This window comes from Lygodium microphyllum, chromosome 14 (genome assembly GCF_053477565.2).
Source record: "Lygodium microphyllum isolate KBCC chromosome 14, Lygodium_microphyllum_v1.1.10, whole genome shotgun sequence".
Classification (NCBI taxonomy): domain Eukaryota; kingdom Viridiplantae; phylum Streptophyta; class Polypodiopsida; order Schizaeales; family Lygodiaceae; genus Lygodium; species Lygodium microphyllum.
In genome coordinates, this window is record NC_141148.1 from 45,368,228 (window position 1) to 45,392,884 (window position 24,657).

At 42.5% G+C, this 24,657-nt stretch overlaps 1 protein-coding gene across 6 annotated transcripts in view; it reads left to right on the forward strand.

Moving 5' to 3' along the window:
- Positions 1 to 4,838: 4,838 nt before the first annotated feature.
- Positions 4,839 to 24,657, forward strand: part of LOC148025557 (SET domain-containing protein) — an 80,534-nt gene continuing 60,715 nt past the window's right edge. For 5 of the 6 annotated variants that reach the window (XR_015693120.1, XM_087692778.1, XM_087692775.1 and 2 more), the window contains exons 1-3: positions 4,839 to 4,989; positions 5,070 to 5,144; positions 5,361 to 5,483. Coding sequence is in view for 5 of the 6 variants with exons in the window: in XM_087692778.1 (XP_087548904.1) it covers positions 4,978 to 4,989; positions 5,070 to 5,144; positions 5,361 to 5,483 (210 nt within the window). In the remaining variant the exon portion in view is untranslated. The remainder of the gene's footprint in view (positions 4,990 to 5,069; positions 5,145 to 5,360; positions 5,484 to 24,657) is intronic. The other variant, XM_087692776.1, reaches the window with a different exon arrangement.

Here is a 24,657-nt window from a genome sequence, read left to right on the forward strand (position 1 = left end):
AGTTGATTTACAACAAGAAAATGTAATGCTCTTAGCTTACGTGATCTCTCGAGGCTTGGTATTTTATGCCCAAATGCTTTGGGGATGTTTGCCCAATGTTTTGAGATGCTTTGGAACTTGGTTTGAGCTTCCATAGCTCGATTTATATAGGGATTTACTGTTGTACATTGTTTGGATAGCAACAAGGTTTTATCAAGGACGGCTTATGCATAATACTCTTTGTTGACATTCGGGTGTCCTCTTGGATGTATTGATGCTTGGTCATCATGGTTTATGCCCGGATATGCTATTTGAGAGCTATTGAGCCTTAATTCAGATACTGACACTTCATTATTGGTTGGGATTTATGCTACCTTGGTTGACAGGTTATTTACCTCCAGTTTGGTTATGCCTATGGTTTATGGGTGCTCCCGACTACTCGAGATGATATGCTGATGTATTTGGATGATGCCACTTTGATGTTTATGCTCATGGATGCTTCTTGAGCAAAGAGTAGAGCTCAATTCTTGGTTCATTGTCATTTTCTTTGCAGCTGACATTTCACTTAACAAGGTTTATGTCCCATACTATCCATTATGGATGATGTCTGATGTGGATGCTTTTGGGTTTGGCTCCAGTATGGCAGATGTTTGGGCTTAATCGACTTGCATTTGAGAATTTTGTGGAGTAGTTTGCATTCGTTTGGCTTATCACTTATGCAGCTTGGATGCTATTTGGTCCTTAATGCCCAAATTATGGATCTTGGATTTACTTGGATGCAAATACATGTTTGAGCTGTGCTTGCTCCATTGTCTTGGCAGTTGGTTATTGAGCTTTCATTGCTCATTGATGCTTGGTTCTTTGCGGCTTACTCCTTGATCATTAGACTTCTTGACAATGCTTGGGTTTAGCAATTATGGCTTTGTTGCTTCTGTGTTGCCTAGCTTCTATGCTAGTTGGATTGCTTTTGCCCATACATGTCAGAGAGCAGTTGCTCTTGATGCTTACCCGGCTATGCACTTTTTCTACTATCATGTACTTTATAGAGCCACTTATTTGGATGTTGTTGTACAGATACTTGGGCTTCTCCTAGAGCTTGACCATTGCAAGATCTTATGCCACTTACTAGTCTTTATATATCATGTACTTTATAGAGCCACTTATTTGGATGTTGTTGTACAGATACTTGGGCTTCTCCTGGAGCTTGACCATTGCAGGATCTTATGCCATTTACCGGTCTTGCATTGACTTGGATGCTACTATGTGGTTTGATGTACTGCAGAGTCATATTTGCCATTATGGTTATGGGCTGATTTTATGGCTGAATACCATATGCTCTTATGACAGATATCTTATGCTTTACCGTATTGTGGTTGGTTATGTCATGCAGTTGGCTACGACTCTTCGTCATGTGGGAGCTTTTGCATCCTTGGTTGATGCCTTTATGTCCTCCCGTCTATTGAGGTTTCACGAGCCTTTGCAACATGCTTCTACCAACTGATGTACTTGCAGATGATTGTCTTTATGAGCAAGTTTCCTCTGTTGGGATAGCCCTTGACTGTTTGAGCTCCGTGGATGCTATGGATAGCCCTATTCATGATGACTTGGATTCCTTGTCATCTTCTATAGGTTTTTCTACTTCAGATGTTGTTTGCTTCCATTGTGGGAAGCTTGGGCATATCCAAAGAAAATGCTTTAGATGGATTAGAGAGTAGCAGAGACAGAGACGGACTCGACATGAGCAGAGAGTCAGAGATACAATAGATGCAGCAAGTGTTACCACTCTTACTAGTGGTGAGGTACATGCAATTACCCATGATGATGCAGTTGAGCATAAACTCCTGTCATCTTGTTTCCCTACAGCTTACTTGCTCAGTGATCAGGCCTATGCGTTTGATTGGCTTTTGGACTCTATGGCATCTTGTCATGTTACCCCTCATAGAGCATGGTTCTCTTCTTACACGGAGGTTGAAGGATGTATTGATTTGGGCCTTGAGCAATCTTATGCTATTGTTGGTATAGGGGATATACACCTGGCTTTGCCTAATGGGACTTCTCTTATACTCAGGGATGTTTTACATGTTCCCATGCTCAGTAAGAGCTTGATTTCTGTCAGTCAGTTGCATAATGCAGGATATACTATTTCTCTTTAGGATAGGTCATGGAAGATATGCCATGGTTGCTTGGTTTTGGCCAGAGGTTCTAGAGTTCTCATTACCCAATGCATGTCTCTCATGTGGGAGATTCTATGGTTGTAGTTATTCAGATACCACATGCATTGTTATGGCATTATCGCCTAGACCATATGCACCACAAAGAGATGGAGATCTTGTCTCATTTAGACTCATTGTTGCCTCCTATGTCACTTACAGATCTTGATGCTTGCCCTGATTGTACTCTTGATCCTTGTAGAGACCCCTTGGCTTATGGCAATCGTACGAAGCATGCTCCTCTAGATCTTCTCCATTGTGCAGTATATGGATCTATGCCTTCCCATTCACTTGATGGAGCATCATACTTTGTGACCTTTGTTGATCATGCTACCCACTGTGTTTGGGCTTTTCCCTTGGTGTAGATTGAGGATGTTGCAGTTATGCTTGACAAGTTTATGGATTCTGCTGGTAGTAGGCATAGGTGCTTGCAAATGGATTATGAGAGTCATGCTCTCTCTCCTAGATTTCGAACCTCTTGTTAGCAATATGGCATTGATTTCTTGTGCCCACGGTATTATGGGATTGCTCATGGCATGTGCCTGACCTTACATGCAAAGGTTGCTTCTATGCTTACCATAGCTAGGTTGTCTTATGGCTTTTGGGCTGAGGCCCTTATGACGACAGTCTATTTGGTTAATAGGACGCTGTGCTTGACCTTGGATTGTATTACACCCCATGAGACACGGAGTGACATGCAACCCTCCTATGATTACTTGAGGATGTTTGGCTGCCAGGCATCTATACATATGCCACATGAGCCTATGTCACATAGATGTATCCTCCTTGGTTATGGAGATGGTGACTTTAAGGCCTACAGATTATGGGATTTGGATACCCAGCAAGTCATATGTAGCTGTCAAGTTATCTTCTATGAGATGCAGACACCTCTCAAGCCTCTTGATGAGCGTTTAGTACTCTTTATGGCTGATTTAACAGCAGTTATAGTGCCATTATAGCAAGCTGTTTATGCTGAAAATGAGGCACTTATTGGCCCAATTAACATAACTATGCATAGCAGTTAGGGTCAGGATGTTGGTGATCGGTTGCTAGACCCCTACAGGCTCATGAGAGCTGTTTTCTTGTAGTTTTGCAGGCTAGACAACCAGCCATATGTTAGTCTTCCGCTTCGCTGAGGCCACATGTAGTCTTGAGACCCCGTTGGACGAGTGTCCGTGATGTTGGCTCTCTTTCAGTGATTGACTCTCGAGAGTTTGGTTGCTCTCCGCTGTCTTGTATGTGCCACGGTGATGCTATGCGTGACTCTGATGCTTTACAGGCCTGCACTGATGAGTTGTGCTTGCTTCATGAGAAGCATTCTTGGATTGCTTCATTGTATGGAGCTACGGGATCGCTTATCTCCTGGATGTTATGGACTCAGGGATGCTTGACTCTTCTTTTGCAGAGGTTTCCGACACTTCTTGCACATCTCGCTTTTCGATTGGGCGTTGGGTGAGATGTCATGATTCCTCGCATTGTCTTTTTTTTTCTTTTCTTTGTTTTCACTCCCCAGCCACATTGGTCTTTTAGTGGGAGGTTGTTGGGGTAAAAGGCCTCTGGGCCTGCCCGTGTACATTGTGACCGCCCATTCTTTATTCATATATAATATGATAGTGCAATAAGGCTGTCAGTTCAATTGGACAACACCTACATTATGTGTGCTCTTCTCTCCCGCATCTTCCTCTTCTCCTTCTCCACTGCCATTGCATCCCCTTCAAGCACATTTGCTTCAACTTTGTTCTCTTTTCGATTTAGTGTTTGTTATGTAGTATGAATATATTATTTTAATATGTGATGCAGAATGAATACTGAGATTCTACATTTCTAATATATCTTGAATAGGAATATATTGATTCAAAGGACAAACATCATATATTAGAACTTTCTATCGTAAGGCCAGTTGGAAAGGGAGACACACACACACACACACACACACACAGAAATCCGTCTCTCTCTCTCTCTCTCTCTCTCTTTCTCAAATGTCTCTCTTTTTATGCATTGCATTGGGGCATGGATTCTACATTTAAGGTTCCCTCTCAAGGGCCTAACTCCATTGTTCCATTGTTAAGCCATATTTTGACTATGCCTAGCATGATGATGGAGATGGCCATTATGACTACCGTATTGTTACTATTTATCGAGTGGAGGTAGAGGTGAAGCCAAATGAAGCTTACCACAATTATATGTAAGAATCATGGGCATATCTCAAGTAAAGGTCTACAAACATATATAGGATGCATACAAGAACCCTAATTCACAGAACAAAATGACATTAGACTGGTGTGAAGCATCGGCTTGGGCACATAGTAGTTTGTAACAACCATGAGGGCATATTGCATAAATTTTGTATGTGAGCCATAGAGCTAAAATGCGATACCTTTGTTTGAACCCTCTTTTTCACACAAAGCATGCCTTAGATTGTGTAAGTGCCCTTAGTGTTCCTAACATTGATGTGAATCATTAGTAGAATTTAGGTGCAATATTTAGCAATTTGTAATGACTAGGAAGGTATATGATGTGATTTCATATGCAAGCTATAAAATAAAAGTACAATACTTTTGTGTGAACCCTCTTACCTCATAAAGTAATGTGTATTTTAATTGTACGCGCACCGGGATAATCTAGACGCAGAATGCCTAATAGGCCTTAAGAGCAAACCAAAGAATACAAACAAAAGGCATCGGCCATAAACCTCAAGAGTTTACACCTTAGAGACACAAAACGTGAACGCACGAATGTGCATGACGGGACAAGCAGCTACGACGACAACAGCCGAGAAGAAGCCCCGATGGCTACTATGGTGATGCTCAGACTGTCCTCGCTATCGACTCGTGCCGAGACTTCTTCTATCTGAGTTTTGTTTTCAATGTCTCTTTGTAGGATAGAAATCTCTCAGACTCCTCCCTGGTAGAGCTTCCAGCACCGACAGAAGACCACCTTTTCAGGGAGATATCCGTATGTGTACTCCTCTCTCTCTCTCTCTCTCTCTCTCTCTCTGAGGATTGGGAATAGGCGATTGTAGCTCAGAACTTTGATTGAATCACACGACCCTGTTCTTTTGCATTCTGCCACATCAGGCAATGTTGGCTGAGCAGTTAATTAAATTGCAGAATAGCTTTCTATTATTTTATGCTTTTGTGAAAGACTAATAATGGCATGACACTCTCTCAGGATGAACTAGCAGATAGGGGTTTCAGTCTCGCGTTTCCAGCGCCGATAGCCGGTTCAGAAGCACAGTATGTTGAGCTTTTTGATTCAATGCTCAAGGCTGCACGAGTCCTGAGTCTGAATGAGGTATCTGTAAAACTTTATGTAATTTTTGAAAAGAAGTACGCTTGCATGTCTAGATAAATTTTTAATGGTAACACTTTGAATCATGAGTGAAAGTGAGGTGAGCTGCTGTTAGCCTTTCGAAGAACTACATCATACTATTATGTTGTTATGGAATCGAATGGCAGGCTAAGATCAGCCACATCACAAATGCTTTTGCTGCATCAAACCTGCCACATAATCTGACTGGCCTGCATTTCATTTGGCACACTTGATAGGCTATGTGCTCAGTTGTTTAAGCGGGCAACTTCGATCCCATTCCTTCAAATTTCAGGAGATTCACATAACTAGCTATATTATAGACGAATCTGAGCTGGCATGAGACAAAACAACAGATAGAGACTCTTATTGTTGGGAATAAAGGGCCATCATGCCTTTTATATGTGCATGGGTGTCAACACACCCTTAGCACATTTGTACTTTCATATATATCTATCTAAAATCTAAAGAGGTACATGAGTCTTTGTACCCAAGAACATCGAGCATCTCTCTCTCTCTCTCTCTCACTCTCACTCTCTACTCTTGCTCACGTTTTGCTATCTACCTGACATTTTCATCGCAGGACATTGCATTGCCACTGCACATTACTCACTTCAAATTGGTATCAGAGCTGCGGCTAAGGTGTTCGTGCTTCTCAGAGCCGGTGCAGGCCAGCTCTTCATTGTTCTTTCATGTTTTTAGATAGGTGATAGCTTGTGCAGTGAGGCGCATGTCAACAGGCCACGTTTTTCAGTTAGGCGACAGTTCCAGGTCATGAGCAGGTCAAAATTGTCATTTCCCGGTTAGACGCAATCACGCGCAGGTCACGCACTTCAGGCGCAGGTCAAAACGTCGTTTTTTCAGGTCACCCAAGCAAGCGATGGGCTGGTGGCTGTAAACGGGGGCAGATTCATCACTTTTCTTTTGCAAAATTTTTAATTTTCAAAGGTTCCCTGCAAGCAAGCCCTTTGCTCAATGATGGGCGTTCGTGCGTGTAAGCACAGTTCAGAATTTTGGGCAGATTTGTGCCAAAATTTTAGGGATTTGTCCAGATTTGATGGGAGCAAGACGCAACAGTGATATTTGTCTCAGAATTTGCAAGAATTTGTGACATTTTGTCTTCGACATTTGGGGCTTTTCATGTACATCCAAGAATTGGGCTGAAATTTACCCAATTTCTCAACTTTGATGCACATTGGACCCCTTTGCAATTTAGGGCTTTTGCTGTTTGGGGAAAATTTGTGCGCCATTTGGTCATTTTATGTACTTGCGGGTTTAATTCCATGCAATTTGGACACCTAGCACTTGAAAAATTTGAGGGTTTTGCTGAAATTGTTCTATTTTGCCAAAATTGGCCTATTCTATGCATGTCAGAGACAGTGCAGATGTATGGTTGATGCTTTGAGCATAAAAAATTTGGGGCTTTTGACCGTACGTGTCAAATTTTGTGCCCATGGGTGCATGTACAACAGAAATTGCAGCTAAAATTTGGGACTTCTCATGTAATGTGATGTATTTGTCCTTGAAATAGCTGTAATTAGTTGTGGAGTGCTGTAGCACAAGGTTTAGTGCTTCTGAAAATTTATTTGCAGATCTGAAATCTCGGCCTTTACGTAGTTATTTATTGCTAGTTGGTACTTGTTTGTACCTTGGTCACTTGTGTGACAGTTTGGGCTTGCATTTGCTGAATTTGTTGTTCACATTTGGGCTGAAAATCATGGTTGGGAGTAGTGATAGCAGTCATCTCATGCACATTAAGAAGCTTGAAGGAGCACATAACTTTGCAATCGGGCAAAAACAATGCTATAATATCCTGTTGCAGAAGAAGTGAAGTAGGCAAGGCCGATTAAGACCAAAGGGGCAAAGCCCGCAGATATGGAATTGGAAGACTGGGATGAGTTAAATGAGCTTGCACACTCAACCATCGCACTATCGATTTCTGATGCTTTACTGTTTAACATTGAAGGTTTGGATTCTGCCTATGCTATTTGGACTCAATTGGAAGAACTGTATGTCCATAAGAGTGCCATAAGCAAAGTTTACTGGCTCAAAGAGCTTATGGATTTGCGTATAAAAGAAGGTACAGCAATGTCCACTCACTTGAGTGAGTTTAACTCCATTTTTAGCGAGCTAGTTGCCTTGGAGTTCAAGATTGATGAAGAATTTAAGGCTATGTTTTTGCTTTGCACTTTGCCTGAGAGTTGGGATACATTCAAGACTGCTATAAGCAATTCTAATGCGATACTTTTGTATGTTGATGTAGAGAGCGCTCTACTCATGGAAGAAATGAATCGGCAGAACAATGCAGCCAGTAAGTCTTCCAGTGCTTTGCTTACTAGGGCAGCAGAAAGGCAAATTTGATAGCAAGGGATGGAGTAAATCACGTGGTAAGGATATCAAATGTCATCATTGTGGCAAGAAGGGTCACTTTAAACATGATTGCTACAAATGGAAGAAAAAGAAAGGAAAGGACAAGAAGACAAATGATAGCAAGGAAGAGAAGAAATAGAGTCAACCTAAGAAGAGCAGTGTCAAAATTGAAGAGGTAAATGTAGTCACTCATGATAGTGATAGTGGGAATGACGTACTCTTTGTCTCTTCACACTTTAGTACACATGCTTTACTTGTAAATATGGGTGATGACATGTACACTTGGATTCTAGATTCAGGTGCTTTCTTTTATGTCACCCCTTATCGTGAGTGGTTTTATGACTATACAGCGGGTCGATACTGTGTTGTCCATCTTGAAGACAACTATGCATGTGACATTGCAGGTATTGATAGTGTGCAGTTGCAGTTTCAGCATGGTTCTGTCTTCACACTTTAGCATGTACGGCATGTACCTCAGCTCAAGAAGAGCTTGATTAGCACAGGGCAGCAAGATGACGATAGATTTCATATCACCTTTGGTGATGGGAAATGGAAGATTTGTAAGGGATCTAGAGTGATTGCTAGAGGTTGTAAAAGTAATACCTTGTATTCTCTCCATGTATCTAGTGTGCGTGACCATGTTGTTGTTGTGATTGAGCAGCCAAGTGTTTCTTTGTGGCATGGCCGGTTGGGACACATGAGTCAAATTGGAATAAAAGTGCTTTCTCGTTTGGGTTACTTGCCTTGTTTTTGTTATGCTGATTTTGAGCATTGTGATCATTGTGTTTATGGTGAACATGCATAGATGTCTCCTAAGAAGTCTCTTTCGTTGAAATCTTCTTTTCTAAAATTAGTACATTGTGATGTATATCAGATGCCAGGGTTATCTTTAGGGGGAAAGAAATACTTTGTCACCTTTGTCGATGATGCTACACGGAAGGTATGGGTTTATCCCATTCGTAGCAAGGACGAAGTGCTTGACAAGTTTTAAAAATTCTTGGCATTGGTTGAAAATTAGATTGATAAGACACTTAAATGTCTTTGCTCTGACAATGGTGGGGAATTTGTGTCCAAGGCCTTTCAGGCATTTTGTGTCAGCTAAGGAATAAAGAGGGAGCTCACTGCCCTTCATAATCCACCCCAAAATGGAGTTGCAGAGCGTATGAATCGGACCATACATGATAAAATTCGTACTATGTTGTCTCATGCTGCATTACCCCATGGTTTTTAGATAGAGGCTGTTATGACAGCTGTTCACTTGATTAATCGGTCACCGAATAGGTCTTTGGGGGGGGATCCCTCAGGAAGCATGGTCGGGCAAGCCACCTTCATATGCTCACTTGAAAGTATTTGGCTATGAGGCTTTTGTGCACATTCGTAAAGAAGAACGCAACAAACTTGAGCGAAAGTCTTGTAAATGCATTTTCCTAGGATATGGTGACGAGGATGAAATGGGATATAGATTATGGGATCCTGAGAAAAGGAAAATAGTGTGCGGCAATGATGTTATCTTTTGGAAAGATCTCATGCATAAACAACCAGAAAAGACTGAGGAGGTCCATAGGGTTGTATTTCGGGAAGAAATACCTTTTGGACAGCAAAATGTTCCCACTGTACAGTAGCAAATACTTGCTGTAAATGAACCTACAAATGCAGAAAACAATGTTGGAAATGATCAGCCAGCCATTGCCCATAATGATGAGCCACTGGATGTGTAGGAACAACCAGGATAGCAAGCTGTTGATGCTGATTTGCAGGCTGAAATGCCAGGACAATAAGCTGAAAATGAAAATTTGTAGGCTCAACAACTGGCAAACAATGATCATTGGTTAGGAGATCGTCTAGGGCTACTAGACAACCTGATAGATTCGTTCCTGGTGTAAACAATGTGGTTGATTATGTCATGTTGACAGACTGTGGTGAACCATCTTGCTTCAAGGAAGCAATGGACAAACAGGATAGCAAGAAATGGTATAAAGCCATGTTGTCAGAGATGGAATCGCTTGAGAAAAATTGCACTTGTTGGGACTTGGTGTAGTTGCCTAAAGGACGGAAAACCCTTCCATGCAAATGGGTTTACAAGATGGTCACTTTTGGTTCCTCATAAAAAATAAAGTAAGATTGGTTGCGAAGGAGTACAAGTAGAAACATGGAGTTGACTTTGATGAGATCTTCTCTCCTGTAGTCAAGATGACTACATTGAGAACCATTTTGGACTTGGTTGTAGCTGAAGATATGAAGCTCATACAGATGGATGTAAAGACTGCATTCTTACATGGTGATCTGCATGAAGATATATACATGCGGAAGCCTGAAGGGTTTGTGGCAAAAGGGAAAGAGAAGATGGTATGTAAACTCAAAAGGAGTTTGTATGGGTTGAAACAAGCACCAAGAGAATGGTATCATAAGTTTGATACATTTATGCAGTCTCAAGGTTTTCATAGAAGTCATGTGGATCACTGCTTGTACACCAAGAAGGTAGCAGATGGCATTATGATTATCTTGGTTCTGTATGTTGATGACATGTTGATTGTTGGCAGGGATACTCATGCCTTGAACTCATTGAAGCAAAGTCTTCATGGCAGCTTTGACATGAAGGATCTTGGTGATGCAAATCACATTCTTGGCATGCGAATACTCAGAGATAGATCAAAAGGATTACTCTATCTATCTCAGCAGGAGTACATCTCCAACGTTTTGCAGTGTTTCAATATGGAGGGGGGGAAACTAATTGGGGTTCCATTGCCTCCATATGTGAAACTTAGTGCAAAGGACAGTTCTACATCTGATGATGAGAAGGTTGAAATGGCCAAGATACTATATGCTTCAGCTGTTGGCAGTTTGATGTATGCTATGGTTGCTACATGTCCTGACATTGCCTTTGCAGTGGGAGTGGTTAGCAGATACATGGCAAACCCTGGTAAAAAGCATTGGGAAGCAGTGAAAGGTATTATGACCTCAAAGGCACTAAGGATTTGTGCATCTGCTTTGGAAAGCAAAAGGCATATGTCGCTGGCGTTACGGATGCAGACTATGTTGCTCATGCAGACTGTAGAAAGTCCACTTCTGGGTATGTGTTTATCTTCATAGGAAGAGCAGTCTCTTAGATCTCCAGGCTACAAAAGTGTGTTGAATTTTCTACTATAGAGGCATAGTATGTGGCTACCATTGAGACATGCAAGGATGCTTTATGGCTTTCACGTATGGTGGGAGAGCTTGGTATTACAGAGTTACCTGTTCTCCATTGTGATAGTTAGAGTGCTATCATACTAGCACGGAATCCCGTCTTTCATGCAAAGACGAAGCACATATAGGTGAAGTATCACTTCATTAGAGATGTACTTGACAACAAGACCATTGAGCTTGTCAAAGTGTATACAGATGATAATCTTGCAGATCTTCTCACGAAGGGTCTTCCAGCAGAGCGGTTTGCTCATTGCCGAGACAGATGATGGGAGTTGGATAGGCATATATATTTCAGCTTTGTACATACCTAGACTTAGCCGATTCTTTTCTCCTCTTAAGACATTGCCTTTAGGTGGAAGGTTGTTGGGAATAAAGGGCCATCGTGCCTTTTATATGTGCATGGGTGTGAACACACCCTTAGCACATTTGTACTTTCATATATATCTATCTAAAACCTAAAGAGGTACACTAGTCTTTGTACCCAAGAACATCGTGCATCTCTTTTTGACTCTCACTCTTTACTCTTGCTCACGTTTTGCTCTCTACCTGACATTTTCATCGAAGGACATTGCATCGCCATTGCGTATGGCTCACTTCACTTATTAGCAATAGCAAGACCTTCTACATACGGGCAATCTGATGAAGACCTTTATAGAGTTTCTCAACGTTGGTGACTGCACCAACATATTTGAGCCCTGGACTTCTATTTATGGTGGCTATTCCTGCAGAGTATCAACAGCCTCATTCTTAATTTGAAGTCATAGAGTCATACACAACAAGCACTCAATTGAAATTAGCAGTAGGTACTTGGTTTATGGCGCATTCAGCTAGATATTCAGCATTGTCTTCCATGTTTTGGAGAATAGAAGAGAAAACTACTTTGAACAACAATGCATAAAGAAATGGTATTGCAAACATTGAAACACAAAAGTGTATGACAATGTAGAGAACATGATCTGTAGAATGTGGAATGTGGATGAATCAGTACTGAATCTGAAGATGATACAATCAATGGGGCATCAAACCTCCCTGTCCCTAGGACTGGGGCAGAGGTGGCTGAAGGAGTGGGTATCAGAATGTGTCTTTCTTGAATGGATCCCAAATAAGCAACAAGCAGTCTCTCTGACAATCAGCAGCTGAAAATGCAGATCGGTGTGGTATCACTTGTCTGAATCAGGATCAGGCAGAGATGGCAGCAGGGCTGCCTGCTGGCTGCAAAAATGCAGGTGGCAGCAGCCTGAAACAGGCCCTGGCAGCGAAATGCAGACCTGGAAGACTAGGCGACAGGTGCTGTAGATGAACAGAAGGCTGGGCAGCAGCTCCCAGCTGAAAACACAGCCTGATCTGCAGTGGACAAGCTATCATATCACCCAGGCAGGCTGTTGACAGCTGGGATTGATGACATAGGCTGTGGATGATGACCAGCAGCTCCGGAAATGCTACCTGCTGCAAACAGATTGCCCAGCAGCAGGATACCTGTAATCAGCAAGTGGCAGCACGCCATGGTCTTCACAATTTAGGGTATATGCCGGAAGGGGTGTAGTAGCTCCGACTAGTGGTTACAGCACTCTGAATTTCTCTGGTGTGATTGTCACACTCCAACTGCGTCCATTGCTCTGCCTTTGAGCATTTTGTACACTCTTTCCTTCGTTTACAGTTCTGATTCATTCACTTCAGAGTTCTCTTCTTTCTTTGTTTGTGTTTGTGTTTTTGCATTTTTGAGTTTTGCATTATGGTCTTTGTGTTACTGTTTGAGTTATATTGTTTTGGTTGTGTTTGTACATTTTGTGTTTTCTCATTGCAAACCCTAGCTTATCTCCATATAGCACATGTGATGTGCAAGTTAGTTATTCCATAAAAATAGGCTAAGGACCTGGAGATGTCAATGGTGGGTATCAAAGGCAAAAATTGCAATAAGTTATAGTAGTTAAGTACTTTGTCAGAGGATATGAAATTTTATTGCTTTGCGTAGCTTTTGATTAAAAGAATCAAATATGCAAATGTGACTTGCACATGTGAGGTGTAAGTTAATTATTTCACAGTGTGGGACCTAGGATCCCAAGATATCAGTTGGTGCCAAAGGCAAAGGTTGTAATAAGTCATGTCAGATAGGTATTAGGTGGTACCCAGTGTCAGAGTTGGGCCTAGACTAATTAATTAGCCACTAATATCAGTTGTGACATAGGAAACTAGGTATTAATTAATTAATTAATGATGGTCTAAGGGTGAGTAATTGCTCAAGGATACTTGGAAGACAAATTGGCCTAGCCAATTTAATTATTGGCAAGTGAAATTAATTTTTTGGACATTAGAATAATTATTAAATTAATTTTCAGAATAGTAGAAATGCAATGTCTAATCTTGGACAAGGCTCAGACCATGGACAACAAGTTGAAAATGTTGTTGTTGGGTAAGATACAGGGCCTTTAAGGCACGATGAGACTAATGATCAGCAAAGTGAAGAGGAATTTGATGACCAGTTCAAGAATCGGTTGAGAACAATGGCAAATCTTTGTTGAATTGGCAAAGGATCTTTAGTTTACCTGATTTTTGAATGCTCTGAAGAAGGATAGTAAGGGCAAAAAGAAGAAGTCATTTTCTATACCTTTGAGATAGCAAGGTGCACCGAAGGTAATGCCAAAGCCTTTACTTGAAGCTTCTAAAGAAGCTAATGAAGCAAAACAACTAGTACCTACGGGGCAAGGAATGCAAATGCAAGGCCAAGGATAGAAGTGCCAATCCAATGGATTTTGGACAGTCGGGCATGCATACTATGATGGGGCAATCGGGATACTTTGGTGATAGCATGATTTTTCATGCTATGGTTGGACATGGACTGTATATAAGAATGTATGGCACAAATTCCTATGGTATGCAACAACCAATGCACGGTGTGTAAGGCCCAATGTATTTGGAGATGACTGGAAATGTACAAAATCCTATGTATGGTAGTATTGGCTTGATGTCTGGGGTACAAAGTAGCATGTTTGGTAATGCATCTGCACTCTCGAATTTATGGGGCTTAAGGAATGAGTGTTGGTCATGCAAATGCTCGATGTTGGTCTTAATGTAAATTCAGCAAATGCATCCTTTTTGCAGCAGCTTGTGTATGATAACTTGATACCCAAAGGGGTAGCAAAAGACTATGATGAGGGGAAAAACTTCATTGAGTCCTCCAAGATTTGAAAGGTAGTGACTTTCTTGAAGGGAAAGGCATTGCAGTGGTGGTCCACTCTTTTGATGCAAGGTAGAGTACCATCAACGTGGGTACAATTCAAGCAAATGTTTGCATCAAATTGGTTGATAACTATCTCTGAGGTGGATATCATGATAGCTTGGAATAAGCTGGATGTTAAGGAAGGTTGGTTTTATACTTGGTGGTACCTAGCGTTGGATTTTGGCCTATAAGATTTTATTAGCCATTAATGTTAGTGGTGACATTAGGAACCGGAATTAATTAAGTAATTAATACTAGTTCAAGGGCTAATAAATGCTCAAGATTGCTTGGATAATGAATTGGTTTGGCCAATTTAATTGTTGGTTGTTGGTAGAATTGTTATTTTTGAATACAAATAAAATTATGAAAACTAATTTATTGAGCTGAAAATTGCTGAAAAATGCAATTAAAAGGTTGCCACTTGGCAAAATCTTCCCATGCGAGTAAGGTAAAGGCTATTAGAGGCTCGTGGAGCCTCATTCCAACTTTGTAAAGATTGAGAGAGAGAGAGAGAGAGAGAGAGAGAGAGAGAGAGAGAGCTATTGTTGCAATTTTTCAACCATTGGGGACTGTCAAAGAGCTATCCCTAATTAATCAAGAGGGCACTGGTGCCAAAAAATGACTAAGAGACCAGAGAGATAGTAGGGTTTGTGGGGAGAAACACGGAGTGTATATGGCAAACATTGATAGAGAAGAGAAACTCAAAAACACAGAACACGGTGATGATGCATTGAATCATACTATGAGAAGAAAAGTTGATACGGCGGAGCTGAAGCTTAGAAGATGATTGCACTGTCCTGTTTGAATCAGACAATAGCACTCATGGAAATTTGCACAGTGAAGGGAGCAAAACGCAGACTTTAGGTTCATGTGGAGCTAAGCGTGGACGACACTTGGTGTCTCTCAATGGAATGCTTGGACTGCAGAGTCCAAGTAATGGAAGGTGTTGAACAACCAGTCTCTTGAAGGAGCAGACTGTCGAGGAGACGGTATCCAACAATCGTTGGCTCTCGTGAGAGTGGACTAACTGCGGATTGTCAAGGTGGTATTTTTAAAACCCTAGAAGAAGTGGAAGCAACCTTTGTAGCGCATTGCGGCGATCGCGAGGAGGTCGAGGTAGTTGACGATTCTCCTTGTGCTCGAGAGGACTTAGTGCGCATCGGATGTGTCTTATTGCCTTGAGCATAGAATTTTGAAAGCTGATGCAGAATAAACTTTGTGGCCTAGAAGGGAGAGGGGGCACAATGAGTGTGTGGGCGTAGATGTGTATACTTCAGCGGTGTAGGGAGCAAAGGTCCTTGTTGGCAAGCATTGGTGGGGGTTTCGGTGATATTGGAAGAGGAATACCTAGTGGTTTTTCCAACTGCATGTGGATAAGTCATAGCACTGAAGTGTTAGCCTGTAAAAAGGGAGGGTGGGAGGGAGAGGAAGAGAAGGATATCTTTGTCTCTCGGTGATAAAGACATGCTCTAAACACAGAAAACACAAAGCCAATCGTACGACAAAGCACAAATTGATAAACACAGAACACAGTTAGGGTTAGGGTAACTCAGAGACAATGAATACAATGAATAATGAAGTGAACGATGACTGAATATATAGTACTCATGCAGCGAACACACTATGGAGTGAATAATGAATCTCGAACTCTTGTATCTCTCGGATCAAGGCAGAGGTTATGAGTTGGAGAGAGTGTCGTACTTTGAATGGGTCCTGAAATGCAACGAGGCAGTCTCCATGTGTCCAACAACAAATGCAGCCAGAGAGGCTGGATGAGGAGAGAGAAAAACTAGGCGATAGCGAGAGAAAGTAGACAACTATGCAAGAAGTATAGGTGATAACTGGAGGAGAGAGAAACTCAGCGCAAACACAGATTTTGGATGATGGCAACAGTGTTTGACTAATGGCGACAGGTCCAATTGACGGCATCAGTAGCAAATGTAGGGTGTAGACAGTAGGTGACAACTCTAGGATACCAGGTGATAACTCCTAGATGCAGGCAATAACTCATAGATGGAGACAAAGACTGGAATCAGACACCAGATGATAGCATATAGCATGGGGAAGGTTTGACTACAATGTCCTCCGTGAATGGATGTGAGCAGCAAAGATATGGCTCTTGAAATTTGTGAAAATGAGATTGAGGGAGAGTGGTGGATTGCATGCTTATTTATAGAAAGTTTAGGGCATCCAAATTAGGATTTGGCATGTGGGACACAATAACTCTCTAGGATCACGTTTCTTTTTAAAATAATAAGGTTTCTTCATTAATTAAGCGTGTTTTGGGGCTGATGAAGTCAGACTAATGCATTTTTAGTTCAACACCCCCTCTCAGGCCCAAAATTGAGCCATGAGAAATAAGCCCTTGTGTTTTTTTTAAAAAGGTGTAGGTCAGCTGCTCAGTGACTTACCAAGACTACAAAGGCGATGATTACCTTACCAAGAGGGCCCAAGTGATCGCCCCAATTGACAAGTACAATGTTTGATAGAGATGAGCTGCAAACACAAATGAAATTATTGATGCCAGACTTTGACAACGTAGGAGATGACAACACCTAGAGGAAGGACTCCAAACTATAAAATGCAGATGCCGAGGTGATGCCTGGCAGATGGAAGTAGACACCTACTGGTGGAGAGCCTCTAGATGATAAAAACACAGTGAATGATGATACTGTTAGCAATCATGTTTGTACCTTGTCATCTCCTGCTTGTGAGCATCAGTCTGAGTCAGACGAGGACTTTAGGAGCTCTGACTTGTCTATCACTTGTTTTGACGGAGGAGGTAGCTCATTCTAGAGCACTCGTTTATTGCATTTTAGTGCATTTTTCCCTCTAGTCAGGATTTTATGTGCATTTCCTAGGGCAGTTTCTGCATTCTTCAGCCTGCATCACCTGTCAGACATTGTCCACCCTTTTCGGGATTTTTCTGAGCATTCTTGGCATTTTTACCAGCATTAAATGCTGGTTGGACATATTTTTGTTGGCCTCAAATTTCACGTTGGCCAATTTTTGGGTTTTTTGGCTATTTATAGCCATTTCCCACTTGGCAGTCAGTTGTATTATCATCTTTTCTCCTTCCTTGTCAGATGCAGACTTTGACTCCGTCATCTTCCTCCGTCTTTGGTGCTGCCGTCATCATCAGCCTGATTTGGTGCCCTCACTGATGCTCCGGGCTGTGTGCAGGGACTGATCAGCCTACAGCTTTGTATTCAGCATTCATTTCAGTCAGTGCAGTATTTCTTCCTTTATTTTCTACTTTCTCTGTGTGTGTGTGTGTGTGTGTGTGTGTGTTTGTGTTCCTTCTTTCGTTGTGCACTCTCACATGGTATTAGAGCTACCTGAGAGCACAAAGGAGAGCTTCAATTGCAGAGGAGGACACCATCAAGTGCAGCCCTTCTTCCCTCCTTTCCAGCCCTTGGCGGTGTTGTCCTGGCTAAAACGCAGCCTTCCATACCTGCGTTTTGCTGTTTTGCAGCATCGGGAGGAGTAGGCGACAGTTTTTTAGGTGTTTTGCAGCCTGCGTTTGCATCAAACGCAGCCAACAAGAGGTCGTCCACATTAGTAGAGGAGGAGGCGTCATCATTTGGAGGATAGGTGGTAGTTTTTCTCTCCAGGCGGTAGCATTTTCTCTCTCCTCTTGTAGGCGACAACATCTTGTGGGTCTTTTGTGACATAGGCGGCTCCATCTTAACTGTCTGTTGGTTGCAGATTGTTTGGTGATTGCAGATATATACAAAGATGTCTTATCACCAATTCTTTGCTGATTCAGAGGATGAGGTCTCTATTCCTTTCTCTGAGAGGATGAGGTCTCTATTTCTTTCTCCGAGAGAAGGATAGACTTTCGTGCTAGTTCGCGCGACGACCGGAGGTCACCTAGCCCATTTGTACGAGATCCCTCTATTCCTTGTTCTCTCCATGTTTCACAGAAGGCTTGTTTTGTTGGCCTTCATAGGCCTTCCATAGCACCCTCTATACAGGTGTCCGTACTCCCTTCTTTGCCCAAAGAAGACCGGCTTGATGGTTCCAACTACTCGCTTTGGTCATGTAAGGTGGAGTGTATCCTTGATACCTTCAATCTTTGGGAGTTTGTCACCCACCCTATTCCCCGTCCAGTGGAGGATCCCACTGTTGGATCATTGATGGATCGTGCGGCCTTATGGGATCAGCTCAACTCGAGAGCTTGATCTTTCGTCTTTATGAGCTTACAGGATTCTATCCTAGTGTATGTGCGTAGGTTGCAAAAAGCAGCGGAAGTGTGGACAAAGCTTGCTTCTTCGTACCATCAAAAGACATTTGCCCATCGGATTACTCTCGAGAAGAAATTACGGATGCTCGCTGTTGATGCTTCTTCTTCCATGAAGGATCATATCAACAGGTTGGAGGACATGAGAGATGAGCTTGCGTCCCTTGGCAGGATGATCTCTTCTGAGGATATGGCCATGATTCTTTTGACTTAGCTGCCATCTCCTCGTTTTGATGTCTTTTACACCAGCCTTCTTACATCGAGGACTCGTGAGAAGCTTCTTTGGGAGGAGCTTGCCCCACTTGTTTTGGAGCATGACGAGCATGCCAAAGAGGTAGTGAGTGGATCCGTCTCCATTAAAGCTTTTGTTGCAGGTTCAGTAGGGGGGACACAGAAGAAAGGGAAGTCACAAGCTAAAAGATAGGAGAGTTCTTTAGGTTCTGACTCCGACTCGGAGAAGCCTAAATGCCCATACTGTGGGAAGGGGACACATCCAGAGGAGAAATGTTGGAAGAAGTATCCTCACCTTCGTTTGGGAGCGAAGGATGGAGCTAAAACATCCAAGCCTTCTACCTCTACTCTGGCGGTTACCCATGAGTCAATGTTCCTTCATATTGTTGACTTGGAGGAGCCTTCTTCAGTGGTTCTCATCTTCTGAGAGGCCTTGGCTGGTTGATAGTGGAGCTTCTAGTCATATGACTCCTCAAGGTGATTTGTTGCAGGATCTATGCCCTTCTGAGGGTTCAGTCACTCTTGGTGACATTGTTTTGGTGCCTATTTGTGGTGTTGGCACTTTGCCTTTATTTTCCGACCACGCGTTGAGCTCCCTTTCCTAGGCTCTTTATGTTCCGGACTTGGGCTTTCCACTTCTCTCAGTCTATGGCCTTACTAGGCTTGGTGCCTAGGTTCTCTTCACCGAGCAGGCCGTTTGTATTGAGGAATCTTCTACAGGGGCTGTTATCATGACAGGTTGGCAAGAGAGCGGGCTTTACAAGCTCCATTCCCCTTCTCTTATGCAGGGTTCTCCGAGGCAATTGTCTATTGCTATACCCGTTCCCACTTGTGCACCCTCTTTTCCACAGGTTCCTTCCCACCCCCCACTCTCTCCTCCGGTGGTTCCCTCGTACCCAGGATCGTGAGGAGCTTCTTCATCGGCAATCTTCATCGACATTGGCATTCCTCTTGCCACCCCAGGATCCGTTTCTCCCTTGGCCTTCCGCCACATCCAAGATCTAAGAGGGGATGTTAGCAGTCATGTTTGTCATGCCTTGTTATCTCCTGCGTGTGAGCCTCAGTTTGAGTCAGACGAGGAGCTCTGACTTGTCTATCACTTGTTTTGGCGGTGGAGGTAGCTTATTCTAGAGCACGTAGTTTATTGCATTTGAGTGCATTTTTCCCTCTAGTCAGGATTTTATGTGCATTTCTTGGGGCAGTTTCTGCATTCTTCAGCCTACATCACCTGTCGGACATTGTTTACCCTTTTCGGGATTTTTCTGTGCATTCCTGGCATTTTTACCGGTTGGACATATTTTTGGCCTTAAATTTCAGGTCAGCCAGTTCTTGGGTTTTTGGGCTATAGCCATTTCCCACTTGGCAATGAGTTGTATTATCATCTTCCCTCCTTCCTTGGCAGGTGCACACTCCGACTCCGTCATCTTCCTCCGCTCAGTGTTGCCGTCATCTCATCACCCTTCTGGTGCCCTCACTGACGCTCCAGGCTGCGTGCAAGGACTGACCAGTCCATAGCTTTGTATTCAGCATTCATTTTAGTTAGTGTAGTATTTCTTCCTTCATTTTTTGCTTTCTCTCTCTCTCTCTCTCTCTCTCTGTGTTTGTGTTTCTTCTGTTGCGCACTTTCACAGATACCAACTAAAGAAGGTCGACCTGAGTGTGGGAAAACTTGATGCCAAGATGAGGGAAGCCTCCAAATGCAGCCTGAAGCATGAAGAGAATAGGGTGCTTGAAGGAGAAGAGGTGGAAGGAAGAGGGTGGCCACGAACTGCGACGTCCTCCAATAGGGGTATAGGCAGCAGTGGTATGGAGAGGAAAGAGTTTCGGAGTGATGAATGACTGTACTCACCATGCTTCCTATAACAAGAGAAGGAGAAAGAGAAGTTGAAAGCAAACCCTTCCTATCATAGTCAAAAAACAAAGGAATTTCAGCAGCAAACTTAATTGCATAACTCCATCTTCAACACATCGCCATCAAGCTCTAAAACCGCGCAAGCTTCAATCACATGTTGCGAGTTACCACCACTGGAGGCTCCCATCTATTATCGCGACTCTTGCTGTGGGTAAGCATTGAAAAGTCAAACGAACGGCATTTACACTACTTGTCTAATTTGTTTGCATGTAGTGACATGCCTACGGTTAAGCATTTTCACACACCAACGTAGCATGGGCAACAAGTTGATAAGGTTGGTTTAGACCAAAATGCGGGTCCTTCTAGATCTCTTGAATTGAAACACAGCAAGGTAGCCTCCAAAGACGTCTAACAGCAGCTGAGAAAGATCAAAACATAGGTAGAAGATGGTGACAATAACAGTAGAGATCAAATGCAGCTCCCAAGGTGAAAACACAACCTGTGTGTGGGTCACCAACGGGAAGATATTATCATGGTCACTAAGTGTAACTGAGAATAGGTGCACTCAATAAAAAGAGATATTCACCACATCTAAACCCAACATAGGGAATTGCATACATTATGATCATTTCTATATCATAGAATGAGTACAAAACAGTAATAAACCCGCTAAAAAATTGATGGGACCTAAAACGGGCCGGCACTGGCTCATGCACTAGCCAGACCTCTATCATGTGCTCAACAACCCTACGGCCTCGCGGCCAGGAGCGTTGATGACACATATATCATCTTCCTAAACATCTTGCGTTTGTATCACGTCTCGTAGTCCAACTCTAACCCAATTAACACTCCTCAGACAGAGTCCCAACACATTGTTAAATAGCACGAAGTACAAACATAGGAGGTCCTCCCACGGCTGACTGTCGCTACCTCACTGTGACTCTCCTACATCTTGGGGATTGGCCCCTTGATGCATCGCTAAACATATATAACACTTCACACATAGTCCTCTCAAGGTACCAATTATTTCGTTCCAGGATAGGCGACATTTGGGAATAATAGTGGAAGATGTGGACAGTATGGCAAAGGCTAAAAACAAAACCTAGAAGGGTGTAGACAGTGTGCGGTAGCCATGGGGCCGGGATATCCTCTGTGAACAAGGTATGACAACAAAGCTCTATACCTAAAATCTACAAAAACGAGATTGAATTGAGTGGGAGGGCAAGCTGTCTGTTTCTAGAATGTTTGGGGCCTCCCGAATTAGGGTTTACATGTGGGACATTGAAATTCTCTCAAAAGTGACTATTTAAAAGAAATGGTTAAAATGCATCTATTATCTTGAGTTTTGGGGTTGTTTAATGAAAGCTAATGATGATTTAGCTCAACATCCCCTCTCGTACCCAAAATTGAAGTAGAAAAGGATTGTAAATAAGCCGAAGCTCTTCTTCTTTTGTTTTTTCCAAGGTATCTCATCCCAAAGCAACTAGGGCATTGGGCAAAGGGTGCATGTCGGCTGCCCAATGTGGAGTCACCTACCAAGACTACAGAGACGATGGTTATCTTACCAAGGGAGCCCAAGTGTTCACCCTAGAGAGGATAGAGTATTAGACAAAGGGTGCTTGTCAGTTGCCTAGTGGCCTACTAAGTCGTGCAAAGGTGGATGGAAACATGATGGACTTTTGTTTTGTTTTAAAAAGATTTAGCATAAAGTGAGGATTTTAAGAAAGTTTTTGGTTGATTGAGTAACAATGCCTCAAAGGGAGATAGGGATGTTTAGCCTCAAGACCTTCACAAAATAGATATCACTATTCTGACCACTACTGGGTGTCAATTGTAAAGGAAAGAGTCTAAGTGTGTGAAGCAACTATGTTGGGTATGTATAGAGGCAAAAAAGAAGCATGGAAAGCAAGCTAGGCAAGCTAAGCAAGCAGGGAAAACTACTCCAAGGAAATTCCTCTTCTTTGAGACAATGACTGTAGTTGCTCCATAATTGCTCCAAGTAAGAGGAGCTTACCACCTAACTTAAGATGCGGATAGCCAACTTCTGTAACTTAGGTCCATCTAATCCAAAGTTCTCCCAACATAAATCTTGTATCGGTCCAATTGAACATTATCACAACCATAAGAGCCTCATCTTCTCATGTACATAGCAACTTGATCTCTGATCTTATGCTTGATATCTACATCAGGTACCATGTGCTCTAGAATAAGCCTCGATCGCTGTTTTCAGACAATGAAGAATACTCCAAAGGGGGAGATGAAGGAGTGATTTGGCAATATTCTAGGCAGGTGTGCTAGTATTTACCCCCCTTTTGGAGCCAATGGAAGCATCAGATTGGCGATGTGAGTAGTATAGAGGAAGGTATTATTTTATACACGTTTTTGTCTATTAGAGTTATATCTTCTCATAATGTTGAAAGAAACTGACAGGCTTCATCTCTGTTAGTATTCTTCTACATTTTCTAATTCTTTTTCTTCGAATCGCTTCTCTTCCGTCTACTCCTCTCCCTGAATTTACCTTCACCTTGCTGTCTCTTACCCTCGTGGTGACTTTCGCACTAAACGCACCGACACCGTGTTAGGGGAAGTTTATGCTATCTGTAGATTCACCTCAACATTATTTTCTCGATCGCTACCTTGAAACTTAGGGTCCACAACAAAGGCAGCTAAATGCAAAGGTGAACTGTAGTCATTCCACCTCCCCTTGAATTATGCTTGTGCGCAGAGACATTGGGAGTTACAGAATCATCCCTATTGCCTGTTGATGCAAAATCGTCACTAGGAAGTGACTGTGTGGTCAAATACCACTTTCGCCAGTTTTGCAGATTTTCCCTTGTGAGGGTGAAGCTGTGGTTTTTGCAGTGACATAATTTTTTGCAGTCTTCTGTAATGGTATCTGATTCTCTTTCACAGATTGTCACTGAAAAGCTTGACAAGAACAACTTCCAAGCATGGAAGTTTAGAATGACGAATTTCCTTATGGAAAAAGGATATTGGGAATTTGTTGCAGGAAATGAAGAAGAACCAGTTCTTCCTGATGTTCCCAATCAATAGCAAATGCAGGCATTTAAAGCATGGCATGAGAGAGCCAGGAAAGTTATGTATTGGCTGTCTATCAGCATTTCAGACTCTATGATTGTGCATATTCAGGATGCAAGTATGCCAAAGGAGACATGGGATACTTTGTAAAAAATGTATAGCACAAATACGTAAGCTAGGAAAATGCAGCTCAAGCAAGAGTTGCACAATGTGCAAAGAGAAAATATGAGCATCAACGACTACCACATGAAGGTGAAGAAGATTGCAGATGCACTTGCTTCCATTGGGTCACCAGTGGAAGATGATGATTTAGTTTCTGTGACCTTGAATGGTCTAGGAAAGGATTATGCACAGTTTCGGACATCCATTTCAGTTCGTGAAAGATTTCCTGATTTTGAGGAGCTGATTGCTCTTCTAATTTCTGAGGAGCAAAGAAATGGTGGTGTATATTCTTCAGGAGGAACTTCAAAAGAAGCTGTCTTCTACTCAAATGCTGGAAGAGGTAGAGGCAGAGGTAGAAGAGGCCGATATGGAGGCCGTGGTAGAAATCAGAATATGCAGCAAACTCAAGAAAACTAGTCCTATGGAGGAGGACGTGGTAACTCTAGAGGTAGGGGGAGTCAAAGAGGTCGTGGTGGATGGCAAAGAGGCCAAAATGCAAACAGTAATGTTGAATGCTACTATTGTGGTAAAATGGGTCATATGGCTAAAGATTGCTATAAAAAGCAGAATGACATCATGAATGGAAAACTGCAACAAGGAAATTATGCATCCTCTAGTAGACAGGGTGATGACAGAAATGAGCATCTGTTTATGGTGCAGCACATGAACAATTCTGTGACAAGTGCAGAAGAAAGCAACGATGTATGGTATGTTGACTCAGGTGCATCAAACCACATGACAGGTCATGCAGAATGGATGGAGGATGCAAGGAAAATGGAAAAACCAGGATTTGTGGAGACTGGTGATGATACTGCACATCCTATTGTGCAGATTGGAAAAATTCCCTTGTCTATGCAGG